The sequence below is a fragment of the Salvelinus sp. IW2-2015 genome, linkage group LG4q.1:29 (assembly GCF_002910315.2).
Source record: "Salvelinus sp. IW2-2015 linkage group LG4q.1:29, ASM291031v2, whole genome shotgun sequence".
In the NCBI taxonomy this organism is placed as follows: Eukaryota; Metazoa; Chordata; class Actinopteri; order Salmoniformes; family Salmonidae; genus Salvelinus; species Salvelinus sp. IW2-2015.
The window spans coordinates 85,204,726-85,218,616 of record NC_036842.1 but is presented as its reverse complement, the minus strand read 5'-3'; the positions used below and the strand labels follow the sequence as shown (position 1 = coordinate 85,218,616).

General features: G+C 43.4%; 1 protein-coding gene across 1 annotated transcript; it reads left to right on the top strand.

Annotated features, from left to right (window-relative positions):
* Nucleotides 1-329: 329 nt before the first annotated feature.
* On the top strand, nt 330-13,395 carry amfra (autocrine motility factor receptor a). The gene is made up of 13 exons (XM_023985968.2): nt 330-663; nt 4,748-4,840; nt 5,238-5,402; nt 5,640-5,792; nt 6,066-6,106; nt 6,759-6,891; nt 7,115-7,248; nt 7,452-7,562; nt 7,745-7,944; nt 10,395-10,501; nt 10,680-10,814; nt 11,055-11,245; nt 12,991-13,395. The coding sequence occupies exons 1-13, from the start codon at nt 418-420 to the stop codon at nt 13,169-13,171; spliced, it is 1,890 nt and encodes a 629-aa protein (XP_023841736.1). The 5' UTR covers nt 330-417; the 3' UTR covers nt 13,172-13,395.
* Nucleotides 13,396-13,891: the final 496 nt, after the last annotated feature.

The window sequence follows — 13,891 nt, the reverse complement described above, 5'->3', positions numbered from 1 at the left end:
ATAAATCGCTGCGCCATTTCCTGCTTGCTTGCTAAAATTCTAATAGTTCGCCTAATTTCAGTTTGTGATAAAACAGAATCAGTGTACCATATAAACAGTCGATAAATATATTTTCAATAACCAAAAATATAGTATTTTCATCTGTTTGAAGCTGGTGTCTGAACTGAAAGTAAAATAGAAAATGTAAAACGGGAAGGAAAGATATAGCGCACACAACATATCTACCGCTTGGACTTGCTTTCAATGAGAATTACATATCTATTACCTAAATTTCTATGTGTATTTGGTGGTGTCTTCCAAAAAGTGACATTTCAGCTTTAAATCAGTAGTTGATAAAAAATCTCTCGAAATAGTTGGTGTTCACTCAATACGTATTTATTTGAACTTTCCAAAGTGGCAAACCTTGCACCAGTCAATATGCCTTTGCTGTTTTTGGAGAGATTTCCATGGCCCAGTTTGCAGACATACACAGCTCTGAGTGCTGTATTTCTCGCTGGGTCAATATTGAGTGGCTACTGTACTGTCCCAGAGCCAGTAGAGTACACACAGACACAGAGCAGTACTCCTGTAGAAAGTGATAATGATGAGGACCCAATCACCAGCCTTAGCGATGTGGCAGCCACTGTCCGGTTGTACCTGGTCTCAGACACTGTTTTTGTTTGGGTAAGTTCATGAACTCTGCTCCTGTGGTTTGTTGATAGTCATGCTTTGAATTGTACTGAATTATCTGAATATTGTGTAGCGGACTAAACTCCACTCCATGGTAAAGGATGTTTAATGATATACTTTACCAACGGCGTGGAGCTGAGGACAGGCTTTGCGGAATCTAGCTCCGACTACATCGATTTGTCTGAGGTCAATACTTCAAAAAATATTAATTATGAAACGGCCAACATGTACCTATGTTTGTCCTCTGTAGTTGCGTGCCTTTCTTTGTTTGCTGAAATCCATACTTTTTCAATACCGGGTTAATCAAATACAACTACCGACTGTTTGCTCATTGGTGTTGCTCTAAGATGGCAACTCAGTGTAAATGCGCATGTGCCCATTGAATCTCAACAATGAAATAGTCAGTGGTGGTATTTGATTAATGTTTATTGAAAAAGTATAGATTTCAGTAAACAAAGCCACACATCTACAGAGTACAAACATAGGTACATGGTGGGTGTTTAATATTTTTTGAAGTATTAACCTTGGGTGAATCGATATAGTCCGAGCTACAGTACCAGTCAAACGTTTGGACACACCTACTTATTTAAGGGTTTTTCTTTATTTTTACTATTTTCTACATTGTAGAATAATAATTAAAACATCAAAACTATGAAATACCACACCATGGAATCATGTAGTAACCAAAAAAGTGTTAAACAAATCAAAATATATTTGAGATTCGTCAATGTAGCCACCCTTTGCCTTGGTGACAGCTTTGTACACTCTTGGCATTCTCTGAAACCAGCTTCATGAGGTAGAGACACCTGGAATGCTTTTCAAACTGTCTTGAATGAGTTCCCACATATGCTGAGCACTTGTTGGCTGCTTTTCCTTCACTCTGTGGTCCAACTCATCCCAAACCATCTCAATTGGCTTGAGGTTGGGTGATTTTGGAGGCCAGGTCATCTGATGCAGCACTCCATCACTCTCCTTGGTCAAATAGCCTTTACACATCCAGGAGTTGTGTTTTGGGTCATTGTTCTGTTGAAAAACAAATCATATTCCCACTAAGCGCAAACCAGATGGGATGGCGTATCGCTGTGGTAGCTATACTGGTTAAGTGTGCCTTGAATTTGAAATAAATCACAGACACAGACCATCACACCTCCTCCTTGCTTCACGGTGGGAACCACACATGTGGAGATCATCCGTTCACGTACTCTGCGTCTCACAAAGACACGGCGGTTGGAACCAAAAATCTCAAATTTGTACTCATCAGACCAAAGGACAGATTTCCACCGGTCTAATGTCCATTGCTCATGTTTCTTGGCCCAAGCAAGTTTCTTCTTCTTATTGGTGTCCTTTAGTAGTGGTTTCTTTCCAGGAAATCGACCATGATGGACTGATTCACGCAGTCTCCTCTGAACAGTTTATGTCTGTTACTTGAACTCTGAAGCATTTATTTGGGCTGCATTCTGAGGTGCAGTTATTTGCCGATTTCTGAGGCTGGTAACTCTAATGAACTTTTCCTTTGCAGCAGAAGTAACTCTGGATCTTCCTTTCCTGTGGCGGTTCTCATGAGAGCCAGTTTCATTATAGCCCTTGATGGTTTTTGTGACTGCACTTGAAGAAACGTTCAAAGTTCTTGAAATTTTCCGGATTGACTGACCTTCATGTCTTAAAGTAATGATGGACAGTCGTTTCTCTTTGCTTATTTGAGCTGTTCTTGCCAAAATATGGACTTGGTAGGGATATCTTCTATAGGTCGACCGATTAATCAGGATGGCCGATTAATTAGGGTCGATTTCAACTTTTCATAACAATCGGAAATCTGTATTTTTGGATGCCGATATTGCCGTTTATAAATATTTTTGTAATTTATTTTTAACACCTTTATTTTACTAGGCAAGTCAGTTAAGAACACATTCCTATTTTCAATGACGACCTAGAAACGGTGGGTTAACTGCCTTGTTCAGGGGCAGAACGACAGATTTTTACCTTGTCAGCTCAGGGATTCAATCTTGCAAACTTACGGTTAACTAGTCCAACGCTCTAACCACCTGCCTCACGAGGAGCCTGTCTGTTACGCGAATGCAGTAAGAAGCCAAGGTAAGTTGCTAGCTAGCATTAAGCTTATCTTATAAAAAACAATCAATCAATCATAATCACTAGTTATAACTACACATGGTTGATGATATTACTAGTTTATCTAGCGTGTCCTGCGTTGCATATAATCGATGCGGTGCGCATTCGCGAAAAAGGACTGTCGTTGCTCCAACGTGTACCTAACCATAAACATCAATGCCTTTCTTAAAATCAATACACAGAAGTATATATTTTTAAACCTGCATATTTAGCTAAAATAAATCCAGGTTAGCAGGCAATATTAACCAGGTGATTTTGTGTCACTTCTCTTGCGTTCATTGCACGCAGAGTCAGGGTATATGCAACAGTTTGGGCTGCCTGGCTCTGCAAACTAATTTGCCAGAATTGTAGTAATTATGACATAACATTGAAAATTGTGCAATGTAACAGCAATATTTAGACTAGGCATGCCATCCGTTAGATAAAATACGGAACGGTTCCGTATTTCACTGAAAGAATAAACGTTTTGTTTTCGAAATTATAGTTTCCGGATTCGACCATATTAATGACCTAAGGCTCGTATTTCTGTGTGTTAATATGTTATAATTAAGTCTATGATTTGATAGAGCAGTCTGACTGAGCGATGGTAGGCACCAGCATGCTCGTAAGCATTCATTCAAACAGCACTTTCGTGCGTTTTGCCAGCAGCTCTGCTGTTTATGACTTCAAGCCTATCAACTCCTGAGATTAGGCTGGTGTAACCGATGTGAAATGGCTAGCTAGTTAGCGGGGTGAGCGCTAATAGCGTTTCAAACGTCACTCGCTCTGTGACTTGGAGTTGTTCCCCTTGCTCTGCATGGGTAACGCTGCTTCGTGGGTGGCTGTTGTCGACGTGTTCCTGGTTCGAGCTCCGGTAGCGGTGAGGAGAGGGATGGAAGTTATACTGTTACACTGGCAATACTAAAGTGTCTATAAGAACATCCAATAGTCAAAGGTATATGAAATACAAATCGTATAGAGAGAAATAGTCCTATAATTCCTATAATAACTACAACCTAAAACTTCTTACCTGGGAATATTGAAGACTCATGTTAAAAGGAACCACCAGCTTTCATATGTTCTCATGTTCTGAGCAAGGAACTTTAACTTTAGCTTTCTTACATGGCACATATTGCACTTTTACTTTCTTCTCCAACACTTTGTTTTTGCATTATTTAAACCAAATTGAACATGTTTCATTATTTATTTGAGGCTAAATTGATTTTATTGATGTATTATATTAAGTTAAAATAAGTGTTCATTCAGTATTGTTGTAATTGTCATTATTACAAATAAATAAATAAAATCGTCCGATTAATCGGTATCGGCTTTTTTTGCTCCTCCAATAATCGGTATCGGTATCGGCGTTGAAAAATCATAATCTGTCGACCTCTACTTTCTTCTGTATACCAACCCCACCTTGTCACAACACAACTGATTGGCTCAAATACATTAAGAAGGAAAGAAATTCCACAAATTATCTTTAACAATGCACACCTTTTTAATTGAAATGCATTCAAGTTGATTACCTAATGAAGCTGGTTGAGAGAATGGCAAGAGTGTACAAAGCTGTCATCAAGGTAAACGGTGGCTACTTTTGTTTTTGGTTACTACATGATTCCATATGTGTTATTTCATAGTTTTGATGTCTTCACTATTATTCTACAATGTAGAAAATAGTAAAAAATAAAGAAAAACCCTTGAATGAGTAGGTGTGTCCAAACTTTTGACTTTGTACAGTATATTCCAGAAAGCCTGGTCTTGGCTCCACGCTGTTGGTGAAGTTCATCAGAAACTTCCTGTACCGTGGAGATTAGTTCGCTAGATATTGTGCTGATATTGCAATTGAGATTTTCGTAACCTGGGACAAACTTTTACCTTGATATTGAAATAATAGATTTGGGATAGTGTCAATTTGCTGTTTCATTTGATGGCTGATTCAACTTTCAATTCAATATGTCATGTTGATCAGGTGATGGTGAATACAGCCTGCTGTGTCCTGATGTTGATTGCAAAGGTGATCCAGTGCATTGTCTTTGGGCCGCTCCGTGTCAGTGAAAAACAGGTAAGTAGGAATGTGTTTTGTGTTTTTCTAGGTAATGTCATTCATTAACCAGGTAGCCTAATGTTTTTCCTTGAAACCCTTACTGCAAACTGCCAGGTCCCGTGTAATATGCATGCTAAGATCGAGGCCACTATCATAAACATTTTATTATGCAGCTGAATTAAATCCTAGCCAATTTAGGCAATGAGTGATTCCTCACGGATCCCAGACGAGAGGCCTGGATACGGCCAAAATGTAATAAATATGCCAATCTTTGATAAATCATTGATAAATTATGCTTTTGGATACAACTGTAAAATATATGTCAACAATCCTTCCTCAAAACAAGAAAGCTTTTGCGACTAAATCAAATGTTTTAATGCCCTATCTGCCCTGGCTGCTTTCTCTGTCTATACAGCACCTGAAGGACAAGTTTTGGAACTTCATCTTCTACAAGTTTATCTTCATCTTCGGGGTGCTCAACGTTCAGACGGTGGAGGAGGTGGTGATGTGGTGTCTGTGGTTCGCTGTCCTCGTCTTCATGCACCTCATGGTCCAGCTCTGCAAGGACCGCTTTGAATATGTTCGTTTCCAATAGTCCTATATAGGAGTTATCCTTTTCTGGCAAATGATAAGTCACAATATTGTTTTATCATTTGTATTTAGCCAATATCTGTAAGGCTAATCAATAGTGTCTTTGTTTTGTAAAACAAACTCAAATTTTRCCGGTTCATGAATAGGGTTTTTAATGTTATGATATTCTATTATCATCCACGGCAGTATCGTACTTTATCATTGAGTCTTGTGTGTGTTGTTACAGCTGTCATTCTCACCCACCACTCCTATGGGCAGCCATGTGAGGGTTCTGACCATGCTGGTGGGTATGCTGCTGACCTGCTGTGGCCTGGCACTGCTCTGTGGTCTCCTGGGAAATCCCCATGGCGTACACACCGTCGCCTTCATGGCCGCTGAGGTAGGATGCCTGGAGCCCGCTCCCCAGGTTGATCTCAACTGTTTTTCCTTGATTCATCGTGTCTCCTCGCCTCAGGAGAGGAATGTTTCTCCAATGCATTTTGAGATGGAGGCAACATTTAAAAAGTCTATTGGGTCCTCTTGCCTTTGTTTCTCTATTCTATATGGATAAACATTTGCGATGTAGTGCTTATCTGCGTGTTTTTAATGTATACATCATGGTCTTATCTGATGATGCTCCCCATTATCTAACCAGACCATTGTTTCCTTTCAGTGTATGCTGGTGTTCGTTAGAACTGGACATGTCATTATCCGGTAAGTGATTGTGCAGGCAATTGCCAAAATATTGTATATCTTGTATAAACTCATTACCAACTGGTTGTACATCTTGTTAACGTTCCCCAGCAAGAAAACCAAACATGGCACTCAAACAGAAGGGGGAACTAACAAAGAGTCACTGACATCAAACAAAATGAAACAGGTGGGGTTTTAGGAGGGGTTCTGAAAGATACTCTTGGGGATGTCAACTGAAAGTTGCATAGCAACAACAACTGGAACCTAAAAGACACCCACCATGAGCACCCACTAAATGTGCCCACTAAGAGACAAATAAAAGAAAACCCACACCAAACTCAGACAGGAAGCAAACCAAAATGTTGGAGCAAAACAAAAACGGGGAAGATCAGATAAAGGATTGTTTGTCTAGAAATCTAATAGGGAGTTGACCTTCCACATCTCTCCAGACAACTGGAGCAGTGGGCCAGCCACTCTTAAAAATCACCTGGGCCAGCACAGGTGAAACACCTTCCCACTAACAAGATGACAAACCAGCACAGGTGTTGTGACACCAGTCTGTGCGCCCCACGTGCTAACGTCCAACCTCAAAATATAAATGGGAAAACCAAAGCCTGTAACAATCTGAAAAGGCCGCACGCACGCACTGAACACCTGTTCCTGCTCCCTCTAGGTACTCTATCCACCTGTGGGACTTGAACCATGAAGGCACCTGGGAGAGTAAAGGATCCTACGTTTACTACACTGACTTTGTGATGGAGCTGGCTCTGCTGGGGCTCGACCTTATGCACCACATCCACATGCTGGTGAGTTCAACACCCATCCTCACATCCACTCACTTTCACACAAAACAACTGCACAAGAGTGGCATGTCCCTATTTGACTTGTTACTAGGGTTGTTACTACTGTCCATTTATCTATAGGTCCCTTCATGCTGTAACCAGAATGTCTTCTTTCTACCAACTCTTTCTCTTATCCTCTCCTCTGCTCTTTTCTCCTCTTTCTCGCCCTCTTCTCCCCTTCTCTCAGCTGTTTGGTAACATCTGGCTCTCTATGGCCAGCCTGGTGATCTTCATGCAGCTGCGTTACCTGTTCCATGAGGTGCAGAAGAGAATCCGTCGCCACAAGAACTACCTCCGTGTCATCAACAACATGGAGGCCAGGTTTGTTGCTCAGTCAGCTAGCTTTTTCTTTCGACATACTGAACAGTACCTGTATTTATTTACATTACATTGTGTTATAGCTGTATCCATCTATGCTCTGAGGCATATTTGAAGGCAAAAGGTTGAAAGCAAAAGATTAATTTCCATGATCTGAAAAGAAAATGGACAAAGTATTGTTCTTCTAAGTATATTGTTGATTGCAGGTTTGCTGTGGCCACCTCTGATGAGCTGGTAGCGAACAATGATGACTGTGCTATCTGCTGGGACTCCATGATGACAGCACGCAAGCTGCCCTGTGGACATCTCTTCCACAAGTGAGCAGATATGCAAAAACGCTTAACCCTCATGCAGTGCGCATTTCAGCAACCACAACAACTATCTATTCTGCTATACATAACTCCAGTCCATTATCATGATTTAACATTATGTGCCTAGTGCTACATAAAATCAAAGTATTATTATGGTCACTATTAACAGTGTGTTTTTGTGTGCCCAGCTCTTGCCTGCGTTCCTGGTTGGAGCAGGACACGTCGTGTCCCACGTGCCGTATGTCTCTGAACATCAGCGAGGGGGCTGGAGGAGAGAGAGAGGAGAGGCAGAGGGAGCCCATGCTGGAAGACAACATGGGCCCTGGAGGCCCCGGGCCAGAGGCAAGGCCACACCTCAACCAGCACAACCACTTCTTCCACTTTGACGGTGAGGCCCCAACACTCACCCAGTATACTCACTTTTCTACTTTTTTACTAGCACTCAGAATCAGAACCAATTTGTTTCACAGGGACAGGACACATTAATCAACATTTAGGCTTAAGTGTAAATCATAGTCCCGCATCCCATTGTGACATAGCTATGCGTTTCTGAGACCACCGTCTGCAGGGGACGCACTAAATTCCCAACCAACGTATCTCCGGTATGTGTCTTCTATATTCATTTGAGTGTGTTGACAGTTGGAGAAATTGCTTGAGCCGTGCTGAGAATTCGAAAAGTATCAAAGCCAATGGTCCAATATTCTAGAACATTGCTTTGCGTACATGTTTGGCGCTTTAAAAGTATGTAAATAAGTAGTAGGTTTTATTGGTTTCTCGCAGTCAGACTGAATTGTACACCAATTTACATTCATATCATGAATAATTAAATAATGATCAAATAGTAAAATCCTAAACCAGTGAAACACTTAATATAATACAATGTTAAAATATGCAATATACTCTGAGTGTACAAAACATTAAGAGCGCATTCCTAATATTGAGTTGCACCCCACCTTTGCCCTCAGAACAGCCTCAATTCGTCAGGGCGTGGACTCTACAAGGTGTCGAAAGCGTTGCGCAGGGATGCTGGTCCATGTTGACTCATGTGTCAAGTTGGCTGGATGTCATTTGGATGGTGGACCATTCTTGATACACAGGAAACTGTTAAGTGTGAAAACCCGGCAGTGTTGCAGTTCTTGTCACAAACCAGGGTGCCTGCCACCTACTACCATACCCCGTTCAAAAACACTTAAATATTTTGTCTTGCCCATTCACTCTTTGAATGGCACACATACACCATCATCTCTCAATTGTCTCAAGGCTTAAAACTCCTTCTTTAACCTGTCTCCTCCCCTTCATCTACACTGATTGAAGTGGATTTAACAAGTCACATCAAATTTTATTTGTCACATGCGCCAAATACAACAGGTGTAGTAGACCTTACCGTGAAATGCTTACTTTACAAGCCCTTAACCAACAATGCAGATTTTTTACAAAAATCAAAATAAACTAAAGGAAAAATAGTAACACACAATAAAATAGCAATAACTAGGCTATATACAAGGGGTACCGAGTCAATATGCGGGGGTACGAGGTAGAGGTAATATGTACATGTAGGTTGGGGTAAAGTGACTAGGCATAGATAATAACAGAGATTAGTTGTGTGTGTCAGTGTAGTATATGTGAGTGTGTTTGTGTGGATTCCACTGAGTGTACATCAAGCCTGTGCAAGAGTCAGTGCAAATAATAAAATAAGGGTGTCAATGTAAATAGTCCGTGTAGCCATTTGTTTAACTGTTCAGCAGTCTTATGGCTTGGGGGTTGAAGCTGTTAAGAAGCCTTTTGGTACCAGACTGGGCTTTCCGGTACTGCTTGCCGTGCGGTAACAGAGAGAACCGTCTACGACTTGGGTGGCTGGAGTCTTTGACAGTTTTTAGGGCCTTCCTCTGACACCACCTGGTATAGAGGTCCTGGATGGCAGGGATCTCGGCCCCAGTGATGTAATGGGCCATACACATTACCCTCTGTAGCGTCTTGCGGTCAGATGCCGAGCAGTTGCCAAACCAGACGGTGATGCAGCTAGTCGGGATGCTCTCAATGTTGCAGCCATTGGTCAGTCTATGTCATGGAAAGAGCAGGTGTTCTTAATGTTTTGTATACAGACAACAATACTATATGGTGTGGGTGGCAGCTTTGTATTTATTAAGGATCCCCATTAGTTCCTGCCAAGGCAGCAGCTACTCTTCCTGGGGTCTAGCAACATTAAGGCCGTTATATACAACTTCAAATATTACATTACATTTCATAACACTTTACACAATACATTAAGTGTGTTCCCTCAGGCCACTAATCTACTACCACATATCTCAAAAATATATATTTCCACACAGGGTTGGCAGCTTCATGTTCAGCGTCATTGATGAGGGCAAGGAAAAGGACCAGGCCAAGGAGGGTTCCCTGGGCCACCCCACATGAGGGACTCCCATTCAGATGGGGCACCATAATGACCTGTTGTCTCCTGTCCAGAGAGAAAGTCCCAAACCCATGGGACTATTTCAGGCCTCACCCCCATTGACAGGATATTTTTGATTACAGTAGTTAACCCTGTCAAATGCTTTACTCATCAATGTAAATGTGTCAGTGTTGGCTATGAAACTAAATTACATCTGTAGTCCCTACTAGTTTTGTTGTTTTCTGGATCAGGCCTCAGTATCTTTAGGGCCAAGAGTAACACCCATAAAATATGCAGATAGACATCCTCTCAGTGGTTACTCTGACACAGTTGGCGATTTATTCAGGCTTTTCTCTCACCACTCTAAATCCATATACAGATTAGAGAGGACACCTCTCCATGAATATCTAATGAGCTTGACCGTGCATGTATTTCACCCCTACTAGGTTCTCGCATTGCCAGCTGGCTGCCCAGTTTCTCTGTGGAAGTGATGCACACAACCAACATCCTGGGCATCGTACAACAGGCCAACAACTCCCAGCTCAATGCCATGGTCAGTGTTTGTGGGGTCCATCGATTTTTTTTTTTTTTACCAGTGTCTCATTCTATTCTTGTTAACTTTCACCTGTGCTATTCTCTCATGTCAGTAACAATGAAGATAAGGAGGTAAAGAAAGGAGGCTACATTAGATGTTTGAAATAATGATACATCTCCTTTCTCGCTATCTTTAGGCCCATCAGATCGGGGAGATGTTTCCGGAGGTTCCCTACCATCTTGTGCTGCAGGATCTGCAGCTGACCCGCTCTGTAGAGGTCACCACTGACAACATCCTGGACGGACGCATCGTGGTTCCTTTCCCCATACAGGTCAGTCAGTCCCACACTGCTACAGCGAACTCCACACGCTGGTTGTGGGGGTGCTTATGTGGTCTCCTTGGATGTGACATTAACATAAGGAAGGGCTAAAATAGAGTTCAGGGTCAATTTATCCCAAGAGCCGATACCCAAAATGACTTGAGAAAAGCCTTCGTGGGACACTTGACTTCCACAGTAAGTTTAGAGCTGACTTCCAGGTCTGCTTAAAATGTCTGCTGTCTCCCTCTCCAGCCTGTGGATCACTCCGCCTCCCAGGTCAACCCCTCCCCACAAGATGTGGGTGGGGCCAGCGGGAGTTCAGAGTTCGTGACCCCCGAGGTGGAGGACTTTGAGGTCCGAGGCAGCCGCTTCTCCAAGTCAGCCGAGGAGAGACAGAAGATACTGCTACAGAGGAAAGATGAGCTACTGCTACGAGCACAGAGGTATTGGATCTGCTTATTTAAAGTTAAAAAGAAAGCACTGACTTCACTGGAACACTTCCAGTTCCTAACCTGCTAGCCTGGATTTTAAATTAATCTATTATGGATGTTGCGAATGATGCAAATTGTCTATTTTATCATATTTACATTTTTTTTTGTTTTCTTAAGTGTATCCCCTTTTCTCCCCAATTTTTGTGGTATCCAATCGCTAGTAATTACTATCTTGTCTCATCGCTACAACTCCCGTACGGGCTCGGGAGAGACGAAGGTCGAAAGCCACGCGTCCTCCGAAGCACAACCCAACCAAGCCGCACTGCTTCTTAACACAGCGCGCCTCCAACCCGGAAGCCAGCCGCACCAATGTGTCGGAGGAAACACCGTGCACCTGGCCCCTTGGTTAGCGCGCACTGCGCCCGCCCGCCACAGGAGTCGCTGGAGCGCGATGAGACAAGGATATCCCTACCGGCCAAACCCTCCCTAACCCGGACGACGCTAGGCCAATTGTGTGTCGCCCCACGGACCTCCGGTCGCGGCCGGCTGCAACAGAGCCGGCGCGAACCAGAGACTCTGGTGGCGCAGCCCTAGACCACTGCGCCACCCGGAGGCCCTTATTTACTACCTTTCTATGCTCTGTTGTGCCCACTTGTCTATGGTGTTTTGTTAGAATATTTGGTTCTGATTGCTAAAGGGGTCGTACCCTGTGCTTTTCACCTTTCATGCTGTTCTATTCCATTCAGCTCATTGTGCTTCTCATGCTCCTTTTAATGGTACTGATCTATATTGTCAGAGATGGCTAATAATACGCCCTATCATGAGGCCTGAGCAGCACTGACCCCATTAGCTCACCGATACCATGTCCCCCGGCACCAGGACAACATGCCTGGATTTAAATAGTACTTGTCTCTTTTCAAATACAGTTGTTAGATGGGCAGAGTCTGCAGTTGCACTTTGGGACTATTCTATTGTTCCATGCACCAGGCAAGCTAAATCAAGCTGAGCTAAAGTTTTATTTTATTTTTTATAAGCCAATATTAAAACCACCCTAGCTTCATGGCCACATCCTGGCTCAACCTTAACCCTAGCCTCAACCACAACCCTAACCCTAGCCTCAACCCTAACCTAGCTTCATGTCCACGTCCCTGCTCAACCCTAGCCTCAACCCTAACCCTAGCTTCATGTCCACATCCCAGTTCAACCCTAACCCTAGCTTCATGTTCAACCCTAGCCTCAAACCTAACCCTAGCTTCATGTCACATCCCAGTTCAACTCTAACCCTAGCTCATGTCCACGTCCCGGCTCAACCCTAACCCTAGCTTCATTCCACATCCCAGTTCAACCCTAACCCTAGCTTCATGTCCACGTCCCGGCTCAACCCTAACCCTAGCTTCATGTCAACATCCCAGTTCAACCCTAACCCTAGCTTCATGTCCACGTCCCGGCTCAACCCTAACCCTAGCTTCATGTCAACACTCCCAGTTCAACCCTAACCCTAGCTTCATGTCCACATCCAGTTCAACCCAACCCTAGCTTCATGTCCACATCCCAGTTCAAACCCTAAGCCCTAGCTTCATGTCCACATCCCAGTTCAACCCTAACCCTAGCTTCATGTCCACATCCCAGTTCAACCCTAACCCTAGCTTCATGTCCACGTCCCAGTTCAACCCTAACCCTAAGAACCCAGCAGAGGTCTTAAAAACTAAAACCTGCTCCTCTCTTCCTGCGCTCCTCTCTTCCTGCGCCCCTCTCAGGAGATATCTGAGCAAGAGCCCAGAGGAAAATGCTGCTGCTATGAACGATGATGATGAGTACGATGAAGGTCTGCCCTCTCTTGAGGATGACATCCCAGCAGGCTCAGTTTTAGACTCTATGACCCTGCGACGCAGAAAGTTAGCGGCAGCTGCTGAGCGCCGCATGCACGTGTACCAGTGAAGAGGCTGGACTGGGAACTAGGGCCAGGATGATACCAGTATTGCCATACTCATTAGTATCATGGCAAGGAAACAAAACACAAAGCGGATTTAACTTGTTTCGGAAAGCATCCCTAATGTTGGAATCAAACGTAATTATGTTGTCATCCAGAGTCACATGTATTTATTTTCCAAGCTGTAGCAACAATATCTTGCATACAGCAGGTTATTAAAGGATCAGAGTTAGATCTGCTTCGTGTTTTCATTTTTGTCATGGACATCTTTTTGTGATACTGGTATTGTCACAGCCCTACTGGGAACCAGTAAGATTTATACTGGTTACGACAGGTCTCACTGTACCACCAAACCTGCCCCTCTACAGTCCATCTAGAAGCCGGAGTAAGTAACCTACTACTGAATGGACTGTTTATCTGTTAAATTAATCTGAGAAATGTGCATGATTACATTTTTTTCCCACCCTGTGTTTTAAACATGAGGTCCCAGCCTTTGTCACAATGGACCGTGACCGGGAGCCCCATAGGAGGGCGCACAATTGGCCCAGCACCGTCTGGGGTAGGGGAGGGTTTGGCCGGTGGGGCTTTCCTTGGCTCATCATGCTCTAGCAACTCCTTGTGACAGGGCCGGGCACCTGCATGCTGAATCCCGTCGTCAATTGAACACATTGGTGCGGCTGACATCCGGGTCAAGCAGGCGGTGTGGTAAGAAGGCAGCCAGCCAGGCG

Bases quoted from the DNA above. Each gene is read 5' to 3' on its own strand.
- amfra (XM_023985968.2), top strand. From the start codon at position 418: ATGCCTTTGCTGTTTTTGGAGAGATTTCCATGGCCCAGTTTGCAGACA. The intron at 10,502-10,679 runs GTCAGTGTTTGT...CGCTATCTTTAG, and splicing joins ACTCCCAGCTCAATGCCATG to GCCCATCAGATCGGGGAGAT. The intron at 10,815-11,054 runs GTCAGTCAGTCC...CTCCCTCTCCAG, and splicing joins TGGTTCCTTTCCCCATACAG to CCTGTGGATCACTCCGCCTC.